Source organism: Phascolarctos cinereus, unplaced genomic scaffold, assembly GCF_003287225.1.
Source record: "Phascolarctos cinereus isolate Bilbo 61053 unplaced genomic scaffold, phaCin_HiC Scaffold_4;HRSCAF=312, whole genome shotgun sequence".
NCBI lineage: Eukaryota > Metazoa > Chordata > Mammalia > Diprotodontia > Phascolarctidae > Phascolarctos > Phascolarctos cinereus.
The window spans coordinates 210,111,877-210,135,113 of record NW_027555847.1 but is presented as its reverse complement, the minus strand read 5'-3'; the positions used below and the strand labels follow the sequence as shown (position 1 = coordinate 210,135,113).

General features: G+C 39.8%; 1 protein-coding gene across 1 annotated transcript; it reads right to left on the bottom strand.

Annotated features, from left to right (window-relative positions):
* Positions 1 to 6,312: 6,312 nt before the first annotated feature.
* ANKS4B (ankyrin repeat and sterile alpha motif domain containing 4B) lies at positions 6,313 to 22,320 on the bottom strand. Its single transcript, XM_020965417.2, has 2 exons — positions 21,924 to 22,320; positions 6,313 to 8,957 (listed from the first exon to the last, which is right to left on the bottom strand). Exons 1-2 carry the CDS (start codon positions 22,085 to 22,087, stop codon positions 7,868 to 7,870), a joined length of 1,254 nt encoding a protein of 417 aa, XP_020821076.1. The 5' UTR covers positions 22,088 to 22,320; the 3' UTR covers positions 6,313 to 7,867.
* Between the last annotated feature and the right edge of the window lie 917 nt (positions 22,321 to 23,237).

Here is a 23,237-nt window from a genome sequence, read left to right as displayed (position 1 = left end):
CCTGTATCGAAATGCTTGCCTTTTCAATGAGGGTGGGTGGGAGAGAGGAAGGGAGAAAATCTGTAACCCAAAGTTTTAAAAATACATGTTAAAAAATAAAAAATAAAATAAAATGAAAACAAATGTTAAAAAATTTTAAAAAAAAGAATGGCTTTTTAAAACTATTTAGTTTAATAATTGAAATAAGATTGTATGTACTTTTTTCTGAAACAGTAGCTAAAGACAAACCTAACAATTTAAACATTAAATGAAAATAGACTGGATTCTCCAATAAAAACAAAAGGGAATCACAGAATAGATTAAAAAGCAGAACCCAACAATATTCTTATGTGAAATACATTTAATTCAAAAAAATTCAGGATGGCAGTTAGTCTCTTAATTCCTCTCAGAAATTCTCCTCAGAATGTCTTCCTTACAGTTCATTTCTCATCAGAAAGGAAATACAGTAATTCAACTCACTCAATTGCCCTCCAGAATGGCAGTTAAATTCAGTGCACTCAAAGAGTCTCACTTTTAAAAAATATATTTATTGATTGTTAACTTTAAAAAAAACTTATTTTCAGTACCAGATTCTCTTCCTCCCTCTACCCCTCCCCCACCCACTGTGATGAGGCAAGAAACATGACACTCATTATACATGTGAAGTCATGCAAAAAATATTTCTGTGATAGCCATGTTGGGGGTGCTGCAAGAAAAATAAGGGGAAAAATGTGCTTCAATCTGCGCTTTGTGTCCAGTTCTCTATCTAAAGGTGGATGGCATTTTTCATCATGAGTCCTTTGGAGATGCTATGTGTCATTAAAATGATCGGTTACTAAGTCTTTCACAGTTGATTATCATTATAATATTGCTATTACTGTGCACATTGTTTTATTGGTTCTGCTCACTTCACTTAGCATCAGTACATATGTTTTCCCATCTTTTTCTAAAATCATCTCTTTCATCATTTCTTACAACCCAATAGTGTTCTATCATATACATATACCATAACTTGTCCAGCCATTCCCCAACTGATGGGCGTCCTCTCAGTTTCCAATTCTTTGCCACTGCAAAAAGGGTTGTTATAAATATTTTTGAACATGTGGGTCCTTTTCCCATTTTTATGATCTCTTTGGGATACAGACTTAGTATTGGTATTGCTGGGTCAAAGGACAAAGATAATGAGTTCTGCTATGCCCAAAGGGCTATAAAATTGTGCATACCCTTTGACCCAGCAATACCACTTCTAGGTCTGGCCCACCCCAGGCTATTTACCACACCTTAATCCCATCCAGATTTTATCATTGTTCCCTTTTTGTGTATAAGTATTAGTCTTACCCCCATTATGCTGGAGATTCATTAGGAATCTATTCCCTCTGTTGGCCTTACCAACCTTGCCACTTTGACTGGAAGATGGTTTGAAGGCTTGCATTCTTATAGCTAGATTTATGTTGCCGCTGAGAAGGGAAATGGATGGAAATACTGTACAACCTAGCTTTCATGACTCTCTCTCTCTGGAAGAATTGTAGGCTGCTCATAGCTAGATTCACACCACAGAAGGGGAATGGGAACCAACTCCATATCTTAGATGATCCCCTTTTTGTGGCCCCCAGGGCTTTGGCCCCTAGGTGATCTATGCTGCTGCCTTTCCCTCCCCAGCCCCTTCTCCTCCTCCAGCCCCTGCTTCCTCCATCCTTTCCCCCTGGCTTCTCCCCTCCTGGATTCCTTGTTTATCTTCCCTCTTCCTCTGGCCGCTCCCGCCATGTTTCTCACCTCATCCCCCTTCTCTTCTCCCCACTACCTCTCCTGCTTCTCTCATCCCTCCTTCACCCCCTCTTGCTGCCCCCACCTTTTCTCCCACATCCACTCCTGTTGCACCCGTCCCTTCTCTGCCCTCTCCTCTTGGCTCTGGCTATTTCCCCTGACCTCCTTCCCCCTCCTCTGGTGTCACTTGACTCCTACCAGGAACCGCACAGCTCCTGGCATGAAGATCCTTCCCATTACCCACAAGATCATCTGGCCTTGTAGCCCAATCCAACTCCCCCATGCCCACACCCCTAAACCCTCCCTCACAAGGAATGGGACCCCCTATCTCCCTTCCTCCCAAGCCCCCAATTCCACTATACCTTTAGGGCTTTTTCCTCTAAGGGAAGTAGCTGCTTCACCCAGAGGGGAAGATTAGAGTGCATGTTCCTAATGTCTGACCTCACTCAGGTTAAAGAGAAACTGGGTCAGTACTCTGAAGATCCCACCAAGTTTACCAAGGGCTTTAAGGGTATCTCCCTCCAATTTGAGCTTTCCATATACTCTTCTCTACCTGTTGTACCACTGAAGAGAAGAGGAGAATCTGGGAACAGGCCCAGAAGTTTGGGAATGGTTTGGCTAGGTCCGACCCCACTGTATACCCTCTGGGAGTTACTGCTGTCCCCACTAATGACCCCCTGGATGGGATCATCAAAAGAATAAGAATAGAAGAAAGAGAAACCATATGGTCATCTGCCTGCTAGAAGGCTTTAAAAAATAGATTTCACAAACAAGTCAATTACCCCAAAAATAAGGAAATCACTCAGGGGGTAGATGAAAACCCTGCCCTTTTCCAGGGCCAGCTGGTGAAAGCTACCAGGAAGTACACCAATGTAGACCCTGCCTCTACAGAGGGGGCAGCCATCCTTGGCATGTACTTCATTCATCAATCTGCCCCAGATATTCAGAGGAAACTGCAGAAATTGGCAATGAGACCTCAAACATCTCAGGCCCAATTAATGGAGATGAGCTTTGGAGTCTTTAACAACAGGGACCTATCTGAAGCAGAGAAGAAAGAACTCAAAGTTAGGGCTAAGAACAGAGAATAGCCTCAACTCTTGGCTGCTGTTATGGCTAGGAAAAAAACCAGTGATGCTCCTGGCAACTTGGGCAATGGGGAGACCTGCTTTCAATGCCACAAGGAGAGCCATCGATCCAGGCAGTGCCTCTCCAGGGCACCCTCACCAGAGGAAGCCCCCAGGAGCAAAGCCTCTGTGATCATGCCCAAGATGTAACTAGAAGGGACTTTGGAGGAAAGATTGTCCCCCAGGTAGGAAGGGTGATGGAGCTACCTCTCAGTAACTTGTCTTCCAGTCTTCTCAAGACTTGGAATGATGGGAAAGCCTGGGACTCAGCCTTGCTCCCACCTTCTCCATCTCTCTGACCAAGCCCTGCGCAAAAATTGATGTCACTGGTAAAATTACCTACTTCTTCATAGATATGAGAGCTATGTTCTTGATCTTAACCTAATACTCTGGCTCTACCCATCCCTCTACCGGTCGGGTCATGGACATTGAAGGGAAACTTAAGGGTTGTCAAGAGACATATCCTCTCCCCTGTCTGTTTGAGGATCTGTTGTTTAACCACTCCTTCCTTATCCTCTCCTCTTGTTGGGAAGGGACCTGATGGTGAAGTTGGGGAGCCAATTTTCTCTAGTTAAGCCTCCCATCTCTCTTTTGCCTCTGCTTGTCAGACCTCCCCATGTTCCCCCAGAAGTTTGGGAGACAGTCAAGCCAGTTGTTTGGGATCAGGGAATTCCTGGGTGAGCTACTCATGCCATCCCAGCTGTCATTCACCTCTGAGACCCTAATGTGTTCCCCCATCATCGCCAATATCCAATTAAGCCCAACTGCAACCACTGATTGAAAAATTCTTTAAGTGTGAAATCCTTGTCCTTTGCCGGTCCCCATGCAATACCCCTATCCTTCCTGTGAAAAAGCCTTATGGGGAGTACTGCATGGTTCAAGATCTCAGGGCTATTAATGAAGCTGTTACTCCTGTCCATCCCATAGTCCCTAACCCATACACTATACTCATTCATATCCCTGGGGCTCCCAATGGTTTTCCACCCTGGATCGCGGGTACAGCCTTTTTTTTACTGGCAATAAGCTAGGAGAAACCATCCAGCAAGCCTGTTGGGCTTGCCCAACTTGTGCCCAGGTAAATCCTAAAGGGTTAGTCAGACCTCCCCCTCTTTTAAAACCTGTTCAGAGGAGGATTAACTACTCAGGTGAAGACTGGCAGATAGACTTTACACTTATGCCCTCATGCAGGGGTTTCAAATTGCTTTTGGTTTTTGTTGACACCTTTGGGTAGAAGCTTCTTGAAGAATTGAAAAGGCTCAGGAGGTGTCAAATTTCCTATTTAAGGAAATTATACCTCAATTTGGCTTGCCTAGTTCCTTACGGGGTGGCAAGGGCCTGGTTTTTACTTCACAGATAACTCAGGCTGTGGAAAATACACTTAAAATCACTTATCACCTCCGCTCTGCCTGGCATCCAAAGTTCTCTGGTAAAGTAGAGAAAATGAATCATCTTCTCAAGCAAGTCCTTACTAAGCTGTGCATAGAGACCCGAGAGGATTGGATTAAAAAAAAATCTCCCAATTGGACTGCTCAGAGTTCACATTACACCTTGGGAAAATATCAAGCTTAGCAGCCCACCCCCCTTTTCCATTTTCAATGCCACACAGCCCAGAATCTCTACCTTGAAAAGGGCAAAGGGTAGATTCTGGGGAAATGTTCTCTGGTTCCTTAAGAAGGGAGCAGAGTATCTCATGCCTTTGCATGGTCACCTACAACATGAACTTATTCTCTCTAACATTACAGAGACCATTCATTAACTGGCAAACGAGACAGCTTATAGTCTCCAGGAAATCCAGCAGTCTTTGGATTCCTTAGCAAAAACAGTCCTAGATAACAGAATAGCCCTAGACTACCTGCTTGCCTCTAGTGGGGGCATATGTGTCCTGGTAAACGCCTCTTGTTGCATGTATATCAATAACTCTGGGTAAATGGAGATCCATACTGAACATATTTTGGAAAAGGCTAGTTGGACACAAGAAATTCATGATAACATTAGTACCCCCAAATCATCTTCTTCATGGAGATCCTGGTTCCTTTCTCTACTAGTCCCCATATTCCTCTCTTGATAATATTCCTTTTATTCCTGTTTGGCCCTTGTTTGCTTAACCTCCTTGCCAGATTTGTCTTCTTCAGGCTCCAGGCCACCAACTTCCAGATGACTGCTCAGGCTGCATACCAACCTCCAACTGAGTCAAAGGTCTCTAACCCACTCAGCCTGGCATCAGCCACATTCTGAAGTTTGACCCTTTGAATGGGACCCAATGAAGCAGGGACAGCTGTAAAACCCTTGTCAGCAGGAAGCAGTTTCAGAAGCTCAGACCTTTGCCCTTTACCCCAAAAGATTTTGGGTCCCATCTACTTGAGGGGGGGAATTATGGGATGATGGGACCTAGACCCTTAAAAGGAAAAGACCACGTCTTTGAAAGCAGCCCAGTGCCTGAATTTGTCCACACCTTTCAGCAGCCCACATTACTGGTGTCTTGCCCAAGGCATCTGGCCCAGCCCAGCCCACCTAGATATTTGACAGTCCTTTCACAGTGGCTCTTGAACCACCCCAGATCACTTAACTCCTTTCACTGAAGCAGATGGAGGCAGTTATACACTGTGATGCCCGGTTCTCCCCCTATATGTGTGCTATATATAATGGGATCAAACAGGTGAGCCTGGCCCTGATCTACAGGACACTGGGACACTTTTGGTGATAGGTAATTTCATTCATACTTAGGATCTTGCAAAAAAGGGAGTAAACAGGTACTCAATGTACAACATAGATTGGGTATAGGACAGCTATTTATTTGGCTAAAAATGCCAAGAATAATTAGAGCAATCAGGTGAGCCTACCTAATCTTCAGATCAATGGGCCACTTCCAGTGGGCTATGTATATTTTGCTCACACTAAAGTGCTTGGTGCTTTGAGATGATGGTCATCTCTCCTAGCCCTATGACAGCTGAGGTTTGGGGCTGCATCAAAGCTAGGTTAGCTTCTGTATGCCATTTCTTTCTTCCTACTAGTGTGGCATGTAACTGTCTCTGTGTCTGTCTTTGTCTCGGTCTCTGTCTCTCTCCTCTCCTTTCCTCTCTCTTGAATTTCCTGTTAGGGGTTAGATGAATAAAAGAATTTATAACTGATGCTTCAGTGTACTCGGTAAAGTAGGAGCCAAGATATTCTGCTGAAAGGAGTCCTTGGGAAATGGGGGCTTGAGGAGAGAGGTTTGTGGAGAGTGTGGGGAGTGTGATGAAGAGAATAAATGGATGGCTATGCAGCACTGAGGACCCTCCTGAGGTTAGAGTATATGAATTTGTGGTTGACCAGTTCTTATAGTTCCATGGCTTCCTCTAGCAGCATTCAGAGACTTGAGATGAGAAGAAAACAAGGTAGATAATGAGGGTGACCCAGGGTTGAGGATTAACAGGACATGAACAACAGAATGCCAGAGAGCAAAGGATTCATGGATAGATGATGGTGCTTTATTAAACTGGCAAAGTAAAAGTTTAAGACTGCGGAGGGAGAAAAGAGAGACCAGAATAGTAGTGATGGGCATTTAAACCTGAGTATTGGGGGCAGCTAGGTGGTGCAGTGGATAGGGCTCCGGCCTTGGAGTCAGAAGGGCCTGAGTTCAAATCCCTTCTAGCTCTATCATTTGTTGATTCATTCTATATGACTCTTGAGGAAGCTTGAATAATGAAATAAAATCCTCAGGGATTAAATAACTTGGCAATTTGAGCAAAAAAATGGATGAGTTATGGATTTGGCCTAAACCTTCTTACCGTTCAAAACTGTTTTTTGCGTTTTACAGGGGGGTGACCCTGCTGATCAGCTGTTTGATAGTGGCAATTGAAAATTCATAAGTCTAGAGTTATTACCAGTTCAATTACTCTTTGGCTGTAATTGGAAGATAGGTAAATTTTTTCTTCTCAAATAGAATCAGTTTTTTGTTTGCTTGCTTGGGGTTTTTTGGGGGTTTTTGTTTTGTTTTGTTTTTTGGTCTTGGCTTGCATTTTCATCAATATAGGGAGCTCCCTGTGAGGAAACTTCCTCTACCTCTCCCAATGAAGATTTGTACCATCTCTGAAACTTTCATCTTAAGAAGTTACCTGGGGCAATCATAGACTCAGTAAATGGCAGAGGACAGATTACATCAAGGTACATCTCAGGTAATAAGACAAAGAATATATTGCACCCAAAGGCCATCACAGTGAGAATTCTTGCATTTTATGATGAACATGCTAAGGAACTTAAAACAAGAGTCTTCAAATGATTCAGCATTTATATTTTTTCACCATTTGTTGAGTTTAGCAAGAAGCACCTGAGAAGTACATTTGATTTGGGAGCATGGAGTACTAATAAAGAAGATGGTGTCAGGGAATGTGACTTTGGACACTATCTAGATTTGTGCTATGAAGAGTCAGAACCATCTAATTGTTGGAAAGTGATTTTGTTGTTGTGAGTAGTTAGTAGACACAGAGTTTGTGTAGGTCACCCTATGATATCAATGCCAAGTGATCTCCAAAGTTGAGGTGGGGGATCCCTCTGTGTATTCAGACCACGCCTAGACAATGCCCAGACAACCAAAAGGTGTTCACCTCAGAAATGTAAAGAGGTTTTTTAAATGGATGGCCTGGTCATTTTAGAAGAATTTGAATACAAGAAGCAGGTTATAATATGATGAGAAATGATAGTTCAAAAAGATACTTGAAAAGGTCTTATGAAATGAGACACCATTTCCATGTTCTCTTGGTTTCTTTATGATGCTCAGTGGTGATTTATTTGGAAAAAGTATTCCCAGAGTTCAAGATGTAAAGGACTAGAGGACATTTTCAAGTCAAGGTAAGATTCCCCTAGAAAGTAATTGGGAATTTTACAGGTAGGCTTTTGGATTTGAGGTTTTGCTTGCTTTTTAGATGTAGAAAGAGAAGAGAGGGAAGCAGTCAAGATATTTCCCAGACCTACATTATAAAGGTCACATAATCTTGACTACTCCTCCTGGACACACTCATTCATCAGAGGCTTGTATCAGTCATCTGGCCAGGATGCTGCAGTAACTGCTTCCTCCTGCCTATGGCACTGAGGATTTTCTTCCTTGGGCCCAGCTGCATTTGTATGCTCTGGAGATCCTCATCTGAGCAAAGTAAGAGGGCATCTAGATCTATTTGTTCTCTCATAAGGATAGGGATGAACTCACTCAGGTTCTGAGACATCAAGAACAATTCAAGGGGGGTAATATCTGCTTCATCTTCCTCCCATTCCATTTCATTCTCATTCCAAGGCACATCATCTTCATCCTCTTCTTCTAGCTCTGCTTCTGGGTTAGTCTCACCAATGTCCCCTGGTCTTCCTTTCTGGAGTAATCCAGAAACTATATCAAACTCTATTTCTCTTTTGCTGTCTAAGATATCTTCAATGGCTGAATTTTTTTTAAATATAATATTGCCCAGACCAGGGCGGTTGAAAATGGACTCTTGATACACATCATTGTTCTTATCTTCTGTGAGCTGTATCTTATCTTTGAAACCATTTGTGAATGACTCTTCCTCATCTTCCTGGAACACTTCCATCACATTTTGCTGCCCTCTCCTGCTCTTCCTATCTGTTCTTTTTCCCATCTGTTCATCTTCTGTGTTCCTGTTCTTCTTATACCTTGCCTTGAAGGTATCTTTCAAACTCTTGGAGAATGTTTCAAATACAGTGGGAGTAGAGGAGTTTGAAGAAGATGACCTGGAAAAAGTGCCCTTGGAAGAAGTTAGGGTCCCAGCCTTGTTGAATGTGCGATTCATTTTATTCTGATGTTTATCTTGGAGCTTTTCACAATCTTTAATCTGCTTCCTGGCATTTCTTTGGGCCTGCTCCTTCTGTCTGGCAACCTTTTTGGGGTTCAGGATGCTTTGATCCCTGGCAGCTTTGTCTAGGATGTCAACACATTCACTCTGCTCTCTGCTGGCAGCAGCATCTAGTGGAGACCGCAGGTCATTGTCTAGGGCAAATATATTGGCACCAAAGTTGATCAAGAATGAAACACAGTGAGTGTGTCCATTGGAGGCTGCATAATGGAGGGGAGTGTTTCCCCAAATGTCACATTTATTAGGATCACCCCTAGAAGAGAAAGTGTAGGAAACACATGTTAGTGTCATCTTCATTCATTCACAGCACTTACTATACATCAGGAACAATCCTAGGTACAAGAAGGCAAACAAACAAACAAACAAACCCGAACCTAAAACAGTCCCTGACCTCAAGAAGCTTATGTTCTATTGGTAATGAATAGCATGAACATACAACAGTAGATATAAAATAGATATGAAGTACTTTCCCAGAGGGGGAGGGGCCTGACCAGCAGGGAGATTGCTTGTAAGAGGTGGCACTTGAGTTGAACTTTGAAAGAAACTAGGGAATCTGTGAGGCAGAGAGATGAAGAAGGTACATTTCAGACTTGGGGGCAAATTTTTGTGCAAAGAACTGAGGTGGGAGATGGAATGTCATGTGCTGGGGCTAGAACTTAAGAATGTGTAAATGAGAATATTGCAATAAACCTGAAAAGGAAGACTGAAGATAGATCGTCTTTTAAAGCCCTTAACAGAGAAATTTTATTTTATTCTAGAGTCAAGGAAGACTGAAGATAGATCATCTTTTAAAGCCCTTAACAGAGAAATTTTATTTTATTCTAGAGTCAAGAGGGAGCAACTGGAGTTTCTTGAATAGGAGAGCAATGTAACCAGAACTGTGTTTTAGGAGTATCAGTTTGGTGTCCACATGGAAGATAGATTGGAAAGAAGGAAAGACTGGGGGTTAGGAGACCACTTAGGCTAGGTTGATGGCCCCAGGAGAGATGAGAAAGTGATGGACAACAGAGATTTAATGGAGATAGCATTGACGAAACTTGGTAACTGGTTAAATATGAGAGTTGAGGAAGAGGGAAAAGTCCAGGATGGATGATTCTAGAATTGGAATCAGGATGGCTAGATGGATAGTGCTATCATCAACAGATATAGTGAAGTTAGGAAGGGGAAAAGGCTAGGGGAAAATGATAATGAGTTCTATTTTAGATGTGTGGAAGTTGAGGTACTTATGGGACATCCAGTTCAAAATATCCAACAGGCAGCTAGTGAAGTAAGACTAAGGTTCAAGGGTGAGACTAGGGCTGGATAGAATTGATCTGAAAGTTGTTCGCATAGAGGTGGTGGCTGAATATAGGAGAACCAATGATATTCCTGAGAGAAACTGTAGAGACAGAAGAGATGAGGGCCCTGGGGTTCAGCCATGCAAGGGAGGTGGGACATTAATGATAACCCAGCAAAGAAGACTGAGAAGGAGTAGCCATGTAGGAAGGGGAAAAAATAGGAGAAAGCAGTCATTAAAACCTAAGGAGGAGTGGTTAATATTATTAAAAACTGAGAAGTCAAAAAGGATGAGGACTGAAAAATGGTCATTAGATATGAAAATTAATAAATCCTTGGAGAAAATAGTTTAACTTGAGTGATGAAATCAGAAATGAGATTTTGATTGCAATGTGGTTGAAAAGTGAGTGTGAAATGAGAAAATGGAGGTAATCTGTGTAAACAGCTTTTTCTAATAATTTAGCCAACAAGGGAGGAGACATAGGATGGTAGTTTGAAGGTACAGTAAGATCAAATGAAGACTTTTTTAAAGTTGGGGGAGATCTGGGCATGTTTGTAAGCAGTAGGAAAGAAGTCACTGGATGAAGGAGAGGTTGAAAACTAGAGAGAAAGTAGCTAATGCAGGGATATGTGTCCAGAAGAAACTGAAGGGAATGGAATCAGTAGAGGAAATGGCATTGTCTAGGAGAAGGGCCAATTCTTCTCTTCAGAATGAAGCAAAGGAAAAAAGACTGGGTGATTTGAAGTGTAGACCTATGGAGAAGAGAAGCTATCTCTCTTTTGTCAGTGTTTCTCAGGAAAATAGACAATCATGAAATTAGGCTTATAGATATCATCATTGATGGGACTGGAAGGCCTTGGGCATTCCTGAACTTATCCCTAAATGCCATCTTTCTAATATGAAGGTCAACACAGAATAGGAAGAAGTAGAGATAGGAGAATTTGGTAGGAAAAGAATAAACATCGGGGTGCTTGGAAAGAAGGACAAAAACAGGTGGGAAGGGTACAGCTTGTCATGGCCTTATAAATGAATGGAAAAAAAAGCATTTCTTAATCACTTATTATGTGCCAGGAAAAAGACTGGCAGGACTCCTAAAGCTTAGAATAAGCTGAATTTGCTGAAAAAAGCTAAAGTCAATCAAAAGGGATTGAATTTTTTGGGAAAAAAGCTATATTAAGGAAGAAAAAAAGAGGATGATAGAAGGGATAGGTCTGTTGCTTGAAATGGATGATAGGAGAGAGAAAGTAGAGCTGCTCATTTCTCATTGTGTTGGTTTTCTTTGCCAAGGAGAATGACCTTTGAACTGTAAACAATGCAACAAAAATGGCCAAAGGGGAGTTGATACTCAAGATAAGTAAGGAGTGAGCAAAAGGGCACCTTACCACCCTTGATCAGTTCAGGGTGACTTTCTCAGCTGAACTGCATCCTGAAGTACTCAAACTGGCAGATGTGATGGCTAGCTCACTGTCTGGGATATTTGAAATAAAGTGAAAAATGGGAGGGGCTTTGCAGTCCTGGAGAAAGGAAAATGTTTCAGCTTTCAGAAGAAGTCTGTAGTGAGCAGTGATTCCTGGGAAAATTCTAGATGAATCCTTAAAAGAAATGACTAGGTATTCACCTAGCCAGGGACTCAGTGATTTCAAAGAGCCAGCACAGCTTCGTCAGAGATAGGTCATACCAAACTAATCTTATATCCTTTTATGACCAGGTTACTAAACTGGTGGATCAGGGAAATGCTATTATATACATACATACACATATATATATAATATATATGTATGTATATATGTATGTATGTGTATGTGTATATGTATATGTATATGTATATGTATATGTATATGTATATGTATATGTATATGTATATGTATATGTATATGTATGTATGTGTATGTGTATATGTATATGTATATGTATATGTATATGTATATGTATATGTATATGTATATGTATATGTATATGTATATGTATATGTATATGTGTATGCAGAGCTTACCCAGATTTTAGAAGAGTATTTGATAAGGTATTCCATGCTATTCTTACAAGAAAGAGATGTGGGCCAGATGGCTAGATTCTGAACTGGTTGAAAGACATGCTTGTAAGCAGTAAGAAAGAATCCTATCGTCAAGAAAACATCAAAGTGTAGTTATTATTGGTTCAATGAAAAATAAAATTGGCAGGAGGTCTCTAGGGCATATAAATGGTCTAAATGGTCATATGATATTTAACAATTTTAATGATGGCTTGGATAAAGGCATGAATGACAAAGCCATCAAATTTACAAATCTCACAAAGTTGAGAGGGGAAGCTACCACACTGGATGGCAAGAGTTGAGATCCAAAATGATCCCAATAGTCCTAGAGCATCAAGCTGACTCTAATAAGGCAAAATAAAATGAAGATACATGTAAAGTTTTACTTAGGTACAACAAAGAATCTGCCCTGTCCAGTTCAGTTTGTCTGGAATATAGAATACCAAGTCTAGAAAGATAGACTGGTAGGAAGATTGTAAAGGTCCTTAAAAGCCCATATAGGGAATTTGGATTGTTTCTCTGAGGCTAGAGACATAATCAGACCCACACTTTTTAGTAAGCTATCTATTGGAGTCCTCTCTTTGTCTAAAGCATACTTGCCTTAATTTCATCCTACAAAAGGCTACAGAACCGAAGGGAGTGCTGTACATAAAGTTTACCTAAATTTTAGCAAAGCATTTTGTAAAGTATCTCATATTATTCTTATAGTATAGATAGAGAGATATGGGTCCAATGATAATATAGTTTGAAGGATTTGAAACTAATTGAAAAAAGTAATAGTTAATGGTTCAATGACAATTTGTCTAAAGGTCTCCATTAAAGTGTTCCAGGGGCCTGTTCTTGGCCCTGTGCTATTTTTAGCATTTTTATCCATGACTTAGATAAAAGGATAGATGGAATATTTATCACATTTATCATCCTGTATGTTTGCTATCCCTCCCAGTTTTTAGCATCTACAGAGTCAGGATCCCAGAAGGTTTAAATAGCTTGAACATTTGTTTGACTCTGATAAGATGATATTCAGTACTGATAAATGTAAAGTTCTAGCCTTAGGTGAAAAAAAAATAGCTTCACAAGTATAGAATGGTTAGACAGTTTGTCTAAAAAAAAAGCATGGGGGAAAAAAAGAAAAGAAAATAAACAAAACAAAACAAAATGAACAAAAAAGCATTTTTTTTAATGGACAGTAAGCTCAATGAGGCAACTGTGCGAAGTGGCAGCCAAAAAAGCTAATGTGACCTGGGCTGCATTAAGAGTGGAATAGCTCCTATGCACAAGGAGATGTTATTTCTATGTACTCTACCCTGATAAGATTATATCTCAAGTATTTTGTTCTGCACATCACAATTTAAGAATACTGATAAGCTTTGTGACCCTATTTGGAGCTTTCTTGGCAAAGATACCAGAGTGGTTTGCCATTTCCTTCTCCAGCTCATTTTACAGATAAGGAAACTGAGGCATGAGGCAAGTAGGTGGCACAGTGAACAGAGCACCAGCCCTGGAGTCAGGAGGAGTCGAGTTCAAATCTGACCTCAAACACTTGACAGTTTTTAGCTGTGTGACCCTAGGCAAGTCACTTAACGCTATTGCCTAGCCAAAACCAAAAACAAAGAAACTGAGGCAAACTGGGTTAGGTCCATTCTGCCACCTAGCTGCCCCCTATGAGAAGAGGGCAAAGGAAATTGGGATATGTATTCTAGAAAAAGAGAATGAGTTTTCTGATGGGGTATACGAGCTGCCTTCAAGTATTCAAAACACTGTCCGGTGGGAGAGATATTAGACTTGTTCTGCTCTGTTCTGCTAAAGGATAGAACAAAGAGTTATAAGTAAACACTGCTAAGGGGCAAATTGAGGCTTGATGTCAGGAAAAGTTCCTTAGGAATGTAGCTATCTAAAAATAAAATGGGATGACTTAGGAGGCATTGAGTTCTTCTTCATTGGAAGTCTTCAAGCAGAGGTGGATGAACACTTATTGGGTATGTATGTTAGAGAGGAGATTCCTTGGACATATGGGAGTGAACTAGATGGCTGCCGAGATGGCTCCCTTCCAGCTCTATAATTCTAAAACATGAAATACGTACACAAAAATGAATGTATACCAAGTCAAATGAAGATACCAGTTGCAGACCTAAAAATTGTGGAGATGATAAGGAAGGATTGGGGCTGTCTTTCTATTCTGCAGACAGGTATGTGAAGTCGATAATTTCAAATTAAAGGGCTTAATATTTTCTTGGTCTACTAAAAAGAAAATCAGAAAATGCCTCCACCAGATGACAACGGTCCAGTGGGAAAAGTACTGCATTTGGAATCAGATAACTGGGTTCAACTCCTAATTCTCTTATTTATTAATCCTGTGACTTTGGGCAAATTATTTTATGTTTAAGCCTCAGTTTCCTTGTCAGTTAATGAGGTGGTTGTACTAGATGAACTCTAAAATCTCTTTCAACTCTAAAGCTATGATTCTATAAATGCATTTTCTGAATACAACAGACAACAATAGGGGAGAAAAAGATCCCTAACTTCATGAAAGAACAAAATTAACCTATGAAATTCAATTTCATCTTTTGATGGTAGGATAGAAAATTTATTCCTGAACCATGAGGTCATGAGGACAGAAATCAAGTCAATAAGGCAGTGCAGTGTAACAGAAAAGGCACTAGCTTTGGATTATAGACATGAGTTCAAATCCCATCTTTGGTATTTATTACCTATGTAATCTTGAGCAGAACATATAACTTCTCTGTGTTCTAGTTTCTCCTCTATAAGATGAGAGGGTTCAACTCCAAGTAGCCTCCAGCTATAAATTCTATAAGTAAGCATTTATTAATTAGCTGCTATGTATAAAGCACAGAAGTCTAATCCAAGGATCATTTCATCAAATAACAATGATTCATAATAGGATCATAAAGAAATAGAAGACCACCTCATCCCACCCTTTCATTTTATGGAGGGTGAAATTGAGGCCCAGAGAGGTTAAATGACTTGCCACAGGATCACCTAAGTGATAGTGGCACAGCCAGGATTTAGATCCAGGTCCTCCTACAGCAACTCAAACATGTATCCCACTGGACCAAGCTATCTCTTGATGAATTGAGAGAACAACAAAGCACAGACATAAAAAAGCAGAGGATTTCCAGCTTTTAATTTGGTACAAGGAGTAAGCCCTTCCCCAAAGAGCCTGTCTGAACATTCAGATTGCCTAGGCTTACAGCAGCATCTCATTCCCAAAACCCACTGTTCTATTTATTTTAAAACAAAACTGTTGAAAGGTTCTTTAGAAATCTTGACCATCAAAAGATGATTATAAAACATCTCAATGACTGCAATATAAATAGTTTTTTAAAAACACACTTGATTATATTTTTCTGAAATTTCACTTGGGTTGAACTAAAACTAGGGCTGGAAAGGGAAGCATGGAAAACATATTTTTCCCCAGTAGAAAACAGAGTTCTGAGAGTAATCATAAATGCTTGGGAAAAAACCCCATAGGCGAGTGGGATTTTCCCATGTCATGGGGTTGCAAATGGCTTTCCAATGTGGAGAAATTGCATTAACAAGAACCAATCTGATTCTACAAGTACACTTCTCTTTAAGGAAATCCAATTTGCAAAATTCCAAATTTACAAAACAGATACATCAGGAAATAAAATATCACATTATGAAAGCATGAAACATTTCATAGAAAAATCTCTTGAAAAATTCCTTAACAGTGAGCTTCTAAAGTATATTTAAAATGTTTGAGCCTACAATAATTAAATGTATACTAAACTTTTAGTTTGAAGGTCTCATTGGCATTGCGCAATCAACAAGTTTGTCATCTAGTATGTTAGCTCTCCTCAGGTATGTATCACTTGCAGAGTTCAAACATGTCTCACTAGAAAACATTGGACTGAATCTAAAAAGATGAAATCGAATATAGATATATATAAAGCTTTACATTGCGGTGTAAAAAAAATCTCTTTGCCTCAAGGAAGGAATTTTCTGCTTCTATATTCCTCTGGATCAATTTACATTCAAAGCCAGCTTGGCCATAGATATACTTCAGTTCTTGGAATAATTTCCCCTCATCTCTAGAAATTATTATTGCCCATTCCTGCCTTGTACACAGGTTGTTCTTATTCCTGAGGTTACAATTTCTATTATAATAATCAAGTCCTTACAAATAATTTGAAGGCATCTTGGGTTATAGGATCATAGAAATCGAACAAAAAGGGACCTTGGAGGTCATTGAGTCCAATGTCCTCATTTTGTGGATGAGTAAACTGAAGCCCAAAGGGTTAAGTAATTTGCCTCAAGTCATACAATTGTGCAGTGCTTGGCAGAGATAAGATTTGAACCCAGGTCTTCAGATTCTGGACAGCTAAGTCACTCTGTGGATAGAGTACCAGGTCTGGAGTCAGGAAGACCCATCTTTCTGGGTTCAAATCTGGCCTCAGACGTTTCTTAGCTGTATGACCCTGGGCAAGTCACTTAACCCTATTTGTCTCAGTTACATCATATGTAAAATGAGCTGGAGAAGGAGATGACAAACCACTCCCATATCTTTACCAAGAAAATCCCAAATGGGATCACAAAGAGTCAAACATGACTGAAAATGACTAAACAACAACTTTAGATAAATCCTCCACTCATTCTGGCTATTAAATGAAAGAAAGCCTTTTAAAAAATTCTGATAGCCAGGAACCATTTGTTATGGCTGTAGCATGTTGAGTAGATACTCTATGGAGAACTGATCGAAAGACATGATCAAGAATCAAACAGGGCAAGGAAATGTTAGAGGGATTGCAATATGAATCAACGGAAGAAGTATCTATACCAGAGAAATCTATCAAAGTCGAAGTCATCTTCATGCTATCTATGACTTGATCTGAGTTACTGATGGAAATGTTGACACCACAAGGCCAATCATAGATAGCTGAGGTACTAGACGATCTCTCTCCTACTTATTACTATGGAGTCTTATTCTTTGACTCTTATTACCTGTATGAACTTGGGTGAGGAGCTTAATTTCCCTGGGCTTCAGTTTCCTTGTCTTGAAAATGAGAGGGTTGGACTAGATAGATGGCCACTATGTCCCTTCCAGCTTTAGAGCTATGATATTATGACCATCCAGGAGAGAGATTAGCCTACACTTGGGAACACAGATAATAGTCACTCGGCTGTAGCAGAAATAGTCTCTAAGTCACTGCACAGTACTCTCCATAATAGTTGAGATATCAGGCCTGTTTCTTTTGACTTGTGGGTGTTTATATTCCTCAACCCTAAGCACCTGGTTAAAATGTTTCCAGCCAGTTAGTACCACTCAGCTTCCTTTCCTTAGTATAAACAACTTCGCAGCCACGTCTCCCTTCTTTTTATCCTTGCACCAACCTTCTATAGGTTTCACTAACTTGCCCCAACCAATCCCCTCTGTTAAATTTCCTTTATTCTTTAATTGTTCCAGTAACCTTTTCTTATTTCCCTTTACTCATCTTGAAACTACCTCTTCTTTATCCCTCTTAAACTTGATAATTCTTCAGGTTTTACTACCTAATCTTATGCCACTGCTGAGTGGAACAGTGTATAAACCATTGTCCTTGGAGTCAGGAATACCTGTGTTCAAATCTAGCCTCAGACATTAATTGGCTGTGTGACTCTGGACAAGTCACTTAATTTCTGTCTGCCTCAGTTTCTTTATCTGTAAAATAGAAATAATAAAAGTACCTACCTTTCAGGAAGGCAGCTAGGTGACAAAGTAGATAGAGTGCCAGAGCTGGAGTCAGGAGGACCTGAGTTCTAATCCAGCCTCAGACACTCACTAGCTATGCGATCCTAGGTAAATCACTTAACCCTATTTGCCTCAGTCTCCTCATCTGTAAAATGAGTTGGAGAAGGAAAAAGCAAATCACTCGAGGATCTTTGCCAAGAAAACTCCAAATGGGGTCATGAAGAGTCAGACAAGACTAAAATGACTGAAAAACAAAACTTCTGGGGTTATTGTGAGGATGAAATATATTTTGCAAACCTTAAATACTATATAAATCCTAGCAATAATTATTAATATTACCATTATTATCACGTCCTCTTTAGTTGTCCTTGACCATGCTCTTTTTTCAACCCAGAAAAAGGATCAGCATCTGGGCTTGGAGATTGTTTTTAAAGTTTTCCTCAATTTATCCCATTTCACAAAAATTTTCTTTGCCATATTCAACCTTTATGTACCTCAGTGGTTCTAAACCTCTAAACCTGCTCTATGTCCCCCTCCTTATCTGGCTTAAGTCTTTCTCTCTTCTCACAGAAGCAAAAAATAGTTGTATTTTTGGTATCTTCCCTGCCTAGAGATATCTAGCGAATTGCTCACATACTGTCCTCATAATTGTGTCACTTCCAGCATAAATCTCCTTTATGTATATGCGATCTAATCCAGTTGCATTTTCCACCTTGCTTCTCTTTAGTACTATTTCTATCTTCTCTATGAGTACAAGTGTGGTGGTTCTCCTGCCTTTATCGATGAAAAACATTTGTTATAAAAAAAAAATCCTTATAAATCTTTTCCATTTTTCTGATGTGTTGTTCTCTCTCTTTTCTCATCCCTAAATTATCTTGAGATGAATTTGTTTGGTTGGGTTTATTGTCAAGCTTTCTTTAAATTGGTTCTGGTCTATATTGCTTCTCTCTGATAACCTCCACCATTTCTCTGATTTATCAGTGGATACTGCTAATAATCTTCCATCATCCACTACCCAAGATTTTATAAATGAGTTTTATTCTAAGTTATTATTTGCTTTGGCTACTATTTTCTTCTCTTTGGTGAATAAATCAAGAGTTTGCTGACTAAGGCACCTTTTAGGCTCTTTGGGTTTCCACGTTATGGTAACTGATTTAAAGTTAAACTAATGTATGAAATTCTTATCTGGGTCAATGCCCTTTCTACCATTATTGCCCCTTTTTCATTATCAACAACTTGTTTGTATAGGTCAGGATTAAATTATTTCAATTATACTCCATATATTTAATTTTCTTTATTCTTTCTTCTTGCTTTGTATTAATTTTGATCTTTGTTCTCACAAGTCCATAGCCTGACTAGCCAGGAATGACTCCCACACTAGTAATAAAGCGTTTCCAGAAAATTAATTTTTTTGTGATGCTGTTTGGTTCTTACCATGTCTAGAGCTTGATGAGTTCTTTCTTGAAAGAAATAATCATAGCATTTAGGCTGAAGACTTCATTTTTGAACTCTGTCATACTTTTTTGCTGGCCTATTTTTTCCCCAAAATATTTGTTGCCATTGTTACCTAATCCTACCTTTGCATTGAAGTTACCAAGTATATGCTGATTTAATTTGAAACATCTTATCAGCTTCTTCATATGATTTTTCTACCTCTTCATCCTGAACAATAAACGTTACTGCATAAGCTACAATTATTTTCATAGTAATCTTTATACTTATCATGAGCATCACATTAGATAACCAAATGTCCTATGTATTGATGTTTCTTATTGTTTTGGGATGCCTAATAAAACCAACTGCCAGTTCCTTTGTCTTGCCAAGGAATAACTACGAAACATTCTTCCATTTAGCTTCAACTTCTTTCTTCTGATTTTGTTTATAGTGAGCTGGTCAAGATAGATACCATAGATTCCATATTTAAATATGCAATGGTGGTCAGTCCATGGAATATGCATGCAGCTCAGCTAGCTCTGTTGGGCCATCTCTATTGGGCCACATGTGCTGGGTTAGTGATGGGACTTAGCTATTTGGGATGATGAAGCAATCTCATTATTGGTCACTTGGTCCATGTGACAATGGCAAGGAGTGCCTGTGTCAAAGAGAGTTGGTCACTGAGTCACATGAATGTTTTCTTTCACATTATGGAAGTAACCAAGAATCTACTTGGTCAAACCTGAGGCTGGAATGGAGGACCTTCAAGGCCACCTTGTTTAAACCCTTGTTTCTAGGGAAGATTATATATAAATTATCCTAGAAAGCTATGTCTCCAATTCTTAAAGAATTGTACAGTGAAATTTAGGGTGTATGATTTTTTTTTCTTTTTCCTTTTTACATTCCTTTCCTTCCCCACTCCCTTCTCTCCATTACAACTCCCCATGGTAATCCTGACCCTGTCATATATTGTACTGAGGTTGGCAACCTTTGAAAGTGTCTGGCTGAGGTTCCAACTCTTTTTCCCTAGTTTTCTTTTCTGATCTGAATAATGTAATGAAATTGGCGCATCCTCCCCCTTGCTATCAATCATCTCATAGCACCCTTCACTCAATCTGACAGAATTGTGCTGTGTTGGCTGACCAATGTTCTTATATTTTGGTGAGGCCCCTTTTCTCTTTCTAAGTTAATAATCCTTTTTGGCAGGGACTGGCTTCTGAACCTTGTTCTATTATTCACTGAGAATTAGTTAACACCTTGAGTGGCATGCAAGGGATTCTGTAGTAACCTTACCTTGATTATTTTCTTTTCTGTACTTACTGGATCCTGATTGATGGCATTCTGCTCAAGGCTAACCCTATATGTAAATAAATGGGTAGGGACCATCCTAGAGGCAGCTGGAAAGCTCACTGCCTAAAACTATTCTTACCTTTCTGATTTGAAATCATCACCTGCGGATTACAAGTAGATTAGAGGACAAAGTTGGAAAGGGCTGCCATTAAGGTAGTTTACCTGGGAGTGGCCTTTAAGCCCTCTTCCATTAGCACATTAAGGAAAGCTAGTTTATTATCTTTGAGCCTAATGAGAGAAGATGTTAAATACATTTCAAAGAGAAGATAAGTAGAGAAAGGTTAGGAGTGAGGGAGTTAGGGAACAGCATGAGAGTAGCAAACTAGGGGAGGCTTGTCCCCATAATTGGGACCTGGGGGAGGAGATGTCAATGTCAGAGTTGAACAGAACACATAAAGCTTTGCTAACTTCACAACTCTGTCTAGCAGCTGGCCTTGACCCTGATATTCCCCATCATAAGCATCTTTTCAATCTCTTTCCTCCTTCCTTTCTGGGTAATGCCTTCTCTCTCCCTCCCCCCTTTATTGCCCCCACACATTGTTCAGCTCCATTTGCGGTCCTCAGGATCAAGCAGGTTGCTAATGCCTCAATTAGAGCAAAGAGAGATCATTGTTTAGGCCTAGGTTTGGATGAAGTGGTTTCCACAGTCAGGCAAACAAAGTCCTATTCATAGCTTATTAAACCAGCTCATAAATAAACCTATGGCCCAACCTTGAAACTGGGTCTTGCTACAGGGGCAGGGACCAGATCTTCAAGAAAGGAAAAACTTCATGCAAAGACTTCATAGTTGAAGAGAAAATAAAAATTCTATAAACTGGAATTTATGTTGGTAATATTCTCGGAAATAGCACTTCTTAAAGGTTGAGCATTTACTTTTGGGTAAAAGCATTCATAAAATAATAGAATTGCTTCTCCCCTACCCCTACCTCCTACCCATTTAAACTACATTTTAAAACCATGCCAGATACATGGAATTTGTCCTCTTGAAAATCTTCAGCAATGATGATTATGTATTTATCCTTGGCAATTCGTTCCAATGTTTCTGGCTTATAATAGTCAGAAACATTTTTTTTGTCATTATAACCAGATCATCTTGCTCCATCCTCAATGTCAAAAGAGAACCAAAAAAAAAAAAAACAACTAATGTCAGCTTAATGGTTTAAAAAAGTGCATTTCTGTATCTATATAAATGTCTATTATTGTTATCATGATAATTATTATCGAGATAGGCCTGTCATTCAGGATTATAAAACACAAGGAAGGAGGATTAACTGTAGGATTTCCCCTTTTCCCAAGAAGACAACTATTTGAAGACTTTGGGAAAGAGCCATAGGATTTGCCCCAAGTGCCATTCACATTACTTCCATGTGAAAAAATCCCCAAAGTAACTTGGCATTTATAAGAAACTATAGCCTAAACTTACCCCCTGCTACAGATGATCTCCAGGGCTTCCAAGTTGCCATGGTAGGCTGCCAGGAGTGTGGGGGTCATGCCATCTTCATCAGAAAGATTGAGATCTCTCTTGGTAGCCTCTTTCAGAATTTCCAGGTAGTCATCAGTTGCGGCCTGGTGATACCGGGTTGACATTTTAAATTAAGCTTTTCCCTTACCTCACCCAGCTCTCAAAGAGTGTTTGCCCTAAGTCTTCCGCCAGCCAGAGAGGCCTAACCAGCAGCCCTGCCCCAATGGGGAGGGTTAATAAGTGACTATAAGCTGCAGTACACCTTCAGTAAGGTAGATAAATGAGGGCAAAGCTCATCACCTGTCTGCATCCCTAGAGGAAGTCGGAAAGGTACTTTAGACCTGAAAGAAGAAATTTTCCATCCAGAATGGCTGCATTAATGGTTATTTTATTTCCCTCCCAAGTTTTTCACAGTTTGGGGGAAAATAGGAACTGAAACAGTGGTTAAGTCACTAGCTGATTAGCATAAAGGTGACATAGGCAATATAGTCACTGAACAATGAATAGGAGACAGTTATCATTGTCATATTATCTAGCACTTCTCCAGATTTCACTGGGAAAGTAACCTTTTAAAGTCTGTAACTATGCTTTCCTCTCTCCTGTTTTCTCTGTCCCCATTGTCACAAAGAAGACATTATTCTAGGGGGATTCTTCTATGCTTCATGTATCTTCCATTCTCAGCTACTTCCCAACAATAATTAGAAATGAAAGCTGTCCTTTGATCCCTTTCCTGGTTGCCATGTAAACAGTAGGAGGAGTATCTGACATGACTGAATCATTTGAGTGCAAAGAGGAATAAATTCCACTAAGGCAGGCTAACTTTGTTCAGGGGTTATGGCTAATCTGGGAATGAAGAAGGGAGGGAGCAGAAATGTTGATTTACTTAAGAAGAAACTTTCAATCCACAGAATGTTAAATTTGCTACCCTTCCTATTTTAATCCTTTTAATTTCTTTTGTCCCTAGATAATCTTTGTTTGTCTTTCAATCAATATAGTTTTTTTAACAAAAACAAAACATTAATAATGTATATTGCCCCCCAAATATGAGAGAATATGTAAATTACATGGATTTCTTTTTGCTTGTTAACTGTATTTATTTACTTTTCTTTCATTTCTACCATTTGAAGTATTTCTAAACCAAACAACCTGTTTGTCTCTAGTTTCTTCTGAAAGAATGATGAAAATATGATGCTGAGTGAAGTGAGCAGAACCAAGAGAACATTGTACACAATAACAGCCACATTGTGCGATGACTAATATTGATAAACTTAACCC

Excerpts from the sequence above, each read along its gene's own strand:
- ANKS4B (XM_020965417.2), bottom strand. The coding sequence starts at position 22,087 with ATGTCAACCCGGTATCACCAGGCCGCAACTGATGACTACCTGGAAATT. Across the intron at positions 8,958-21,923 it reads GAGATCATCTGTAGCAGGGG|GGGTGATCCTAATAAATGTG; the intron begins GTAAGTTTAGGC and ends TTTCTCTTCTAG.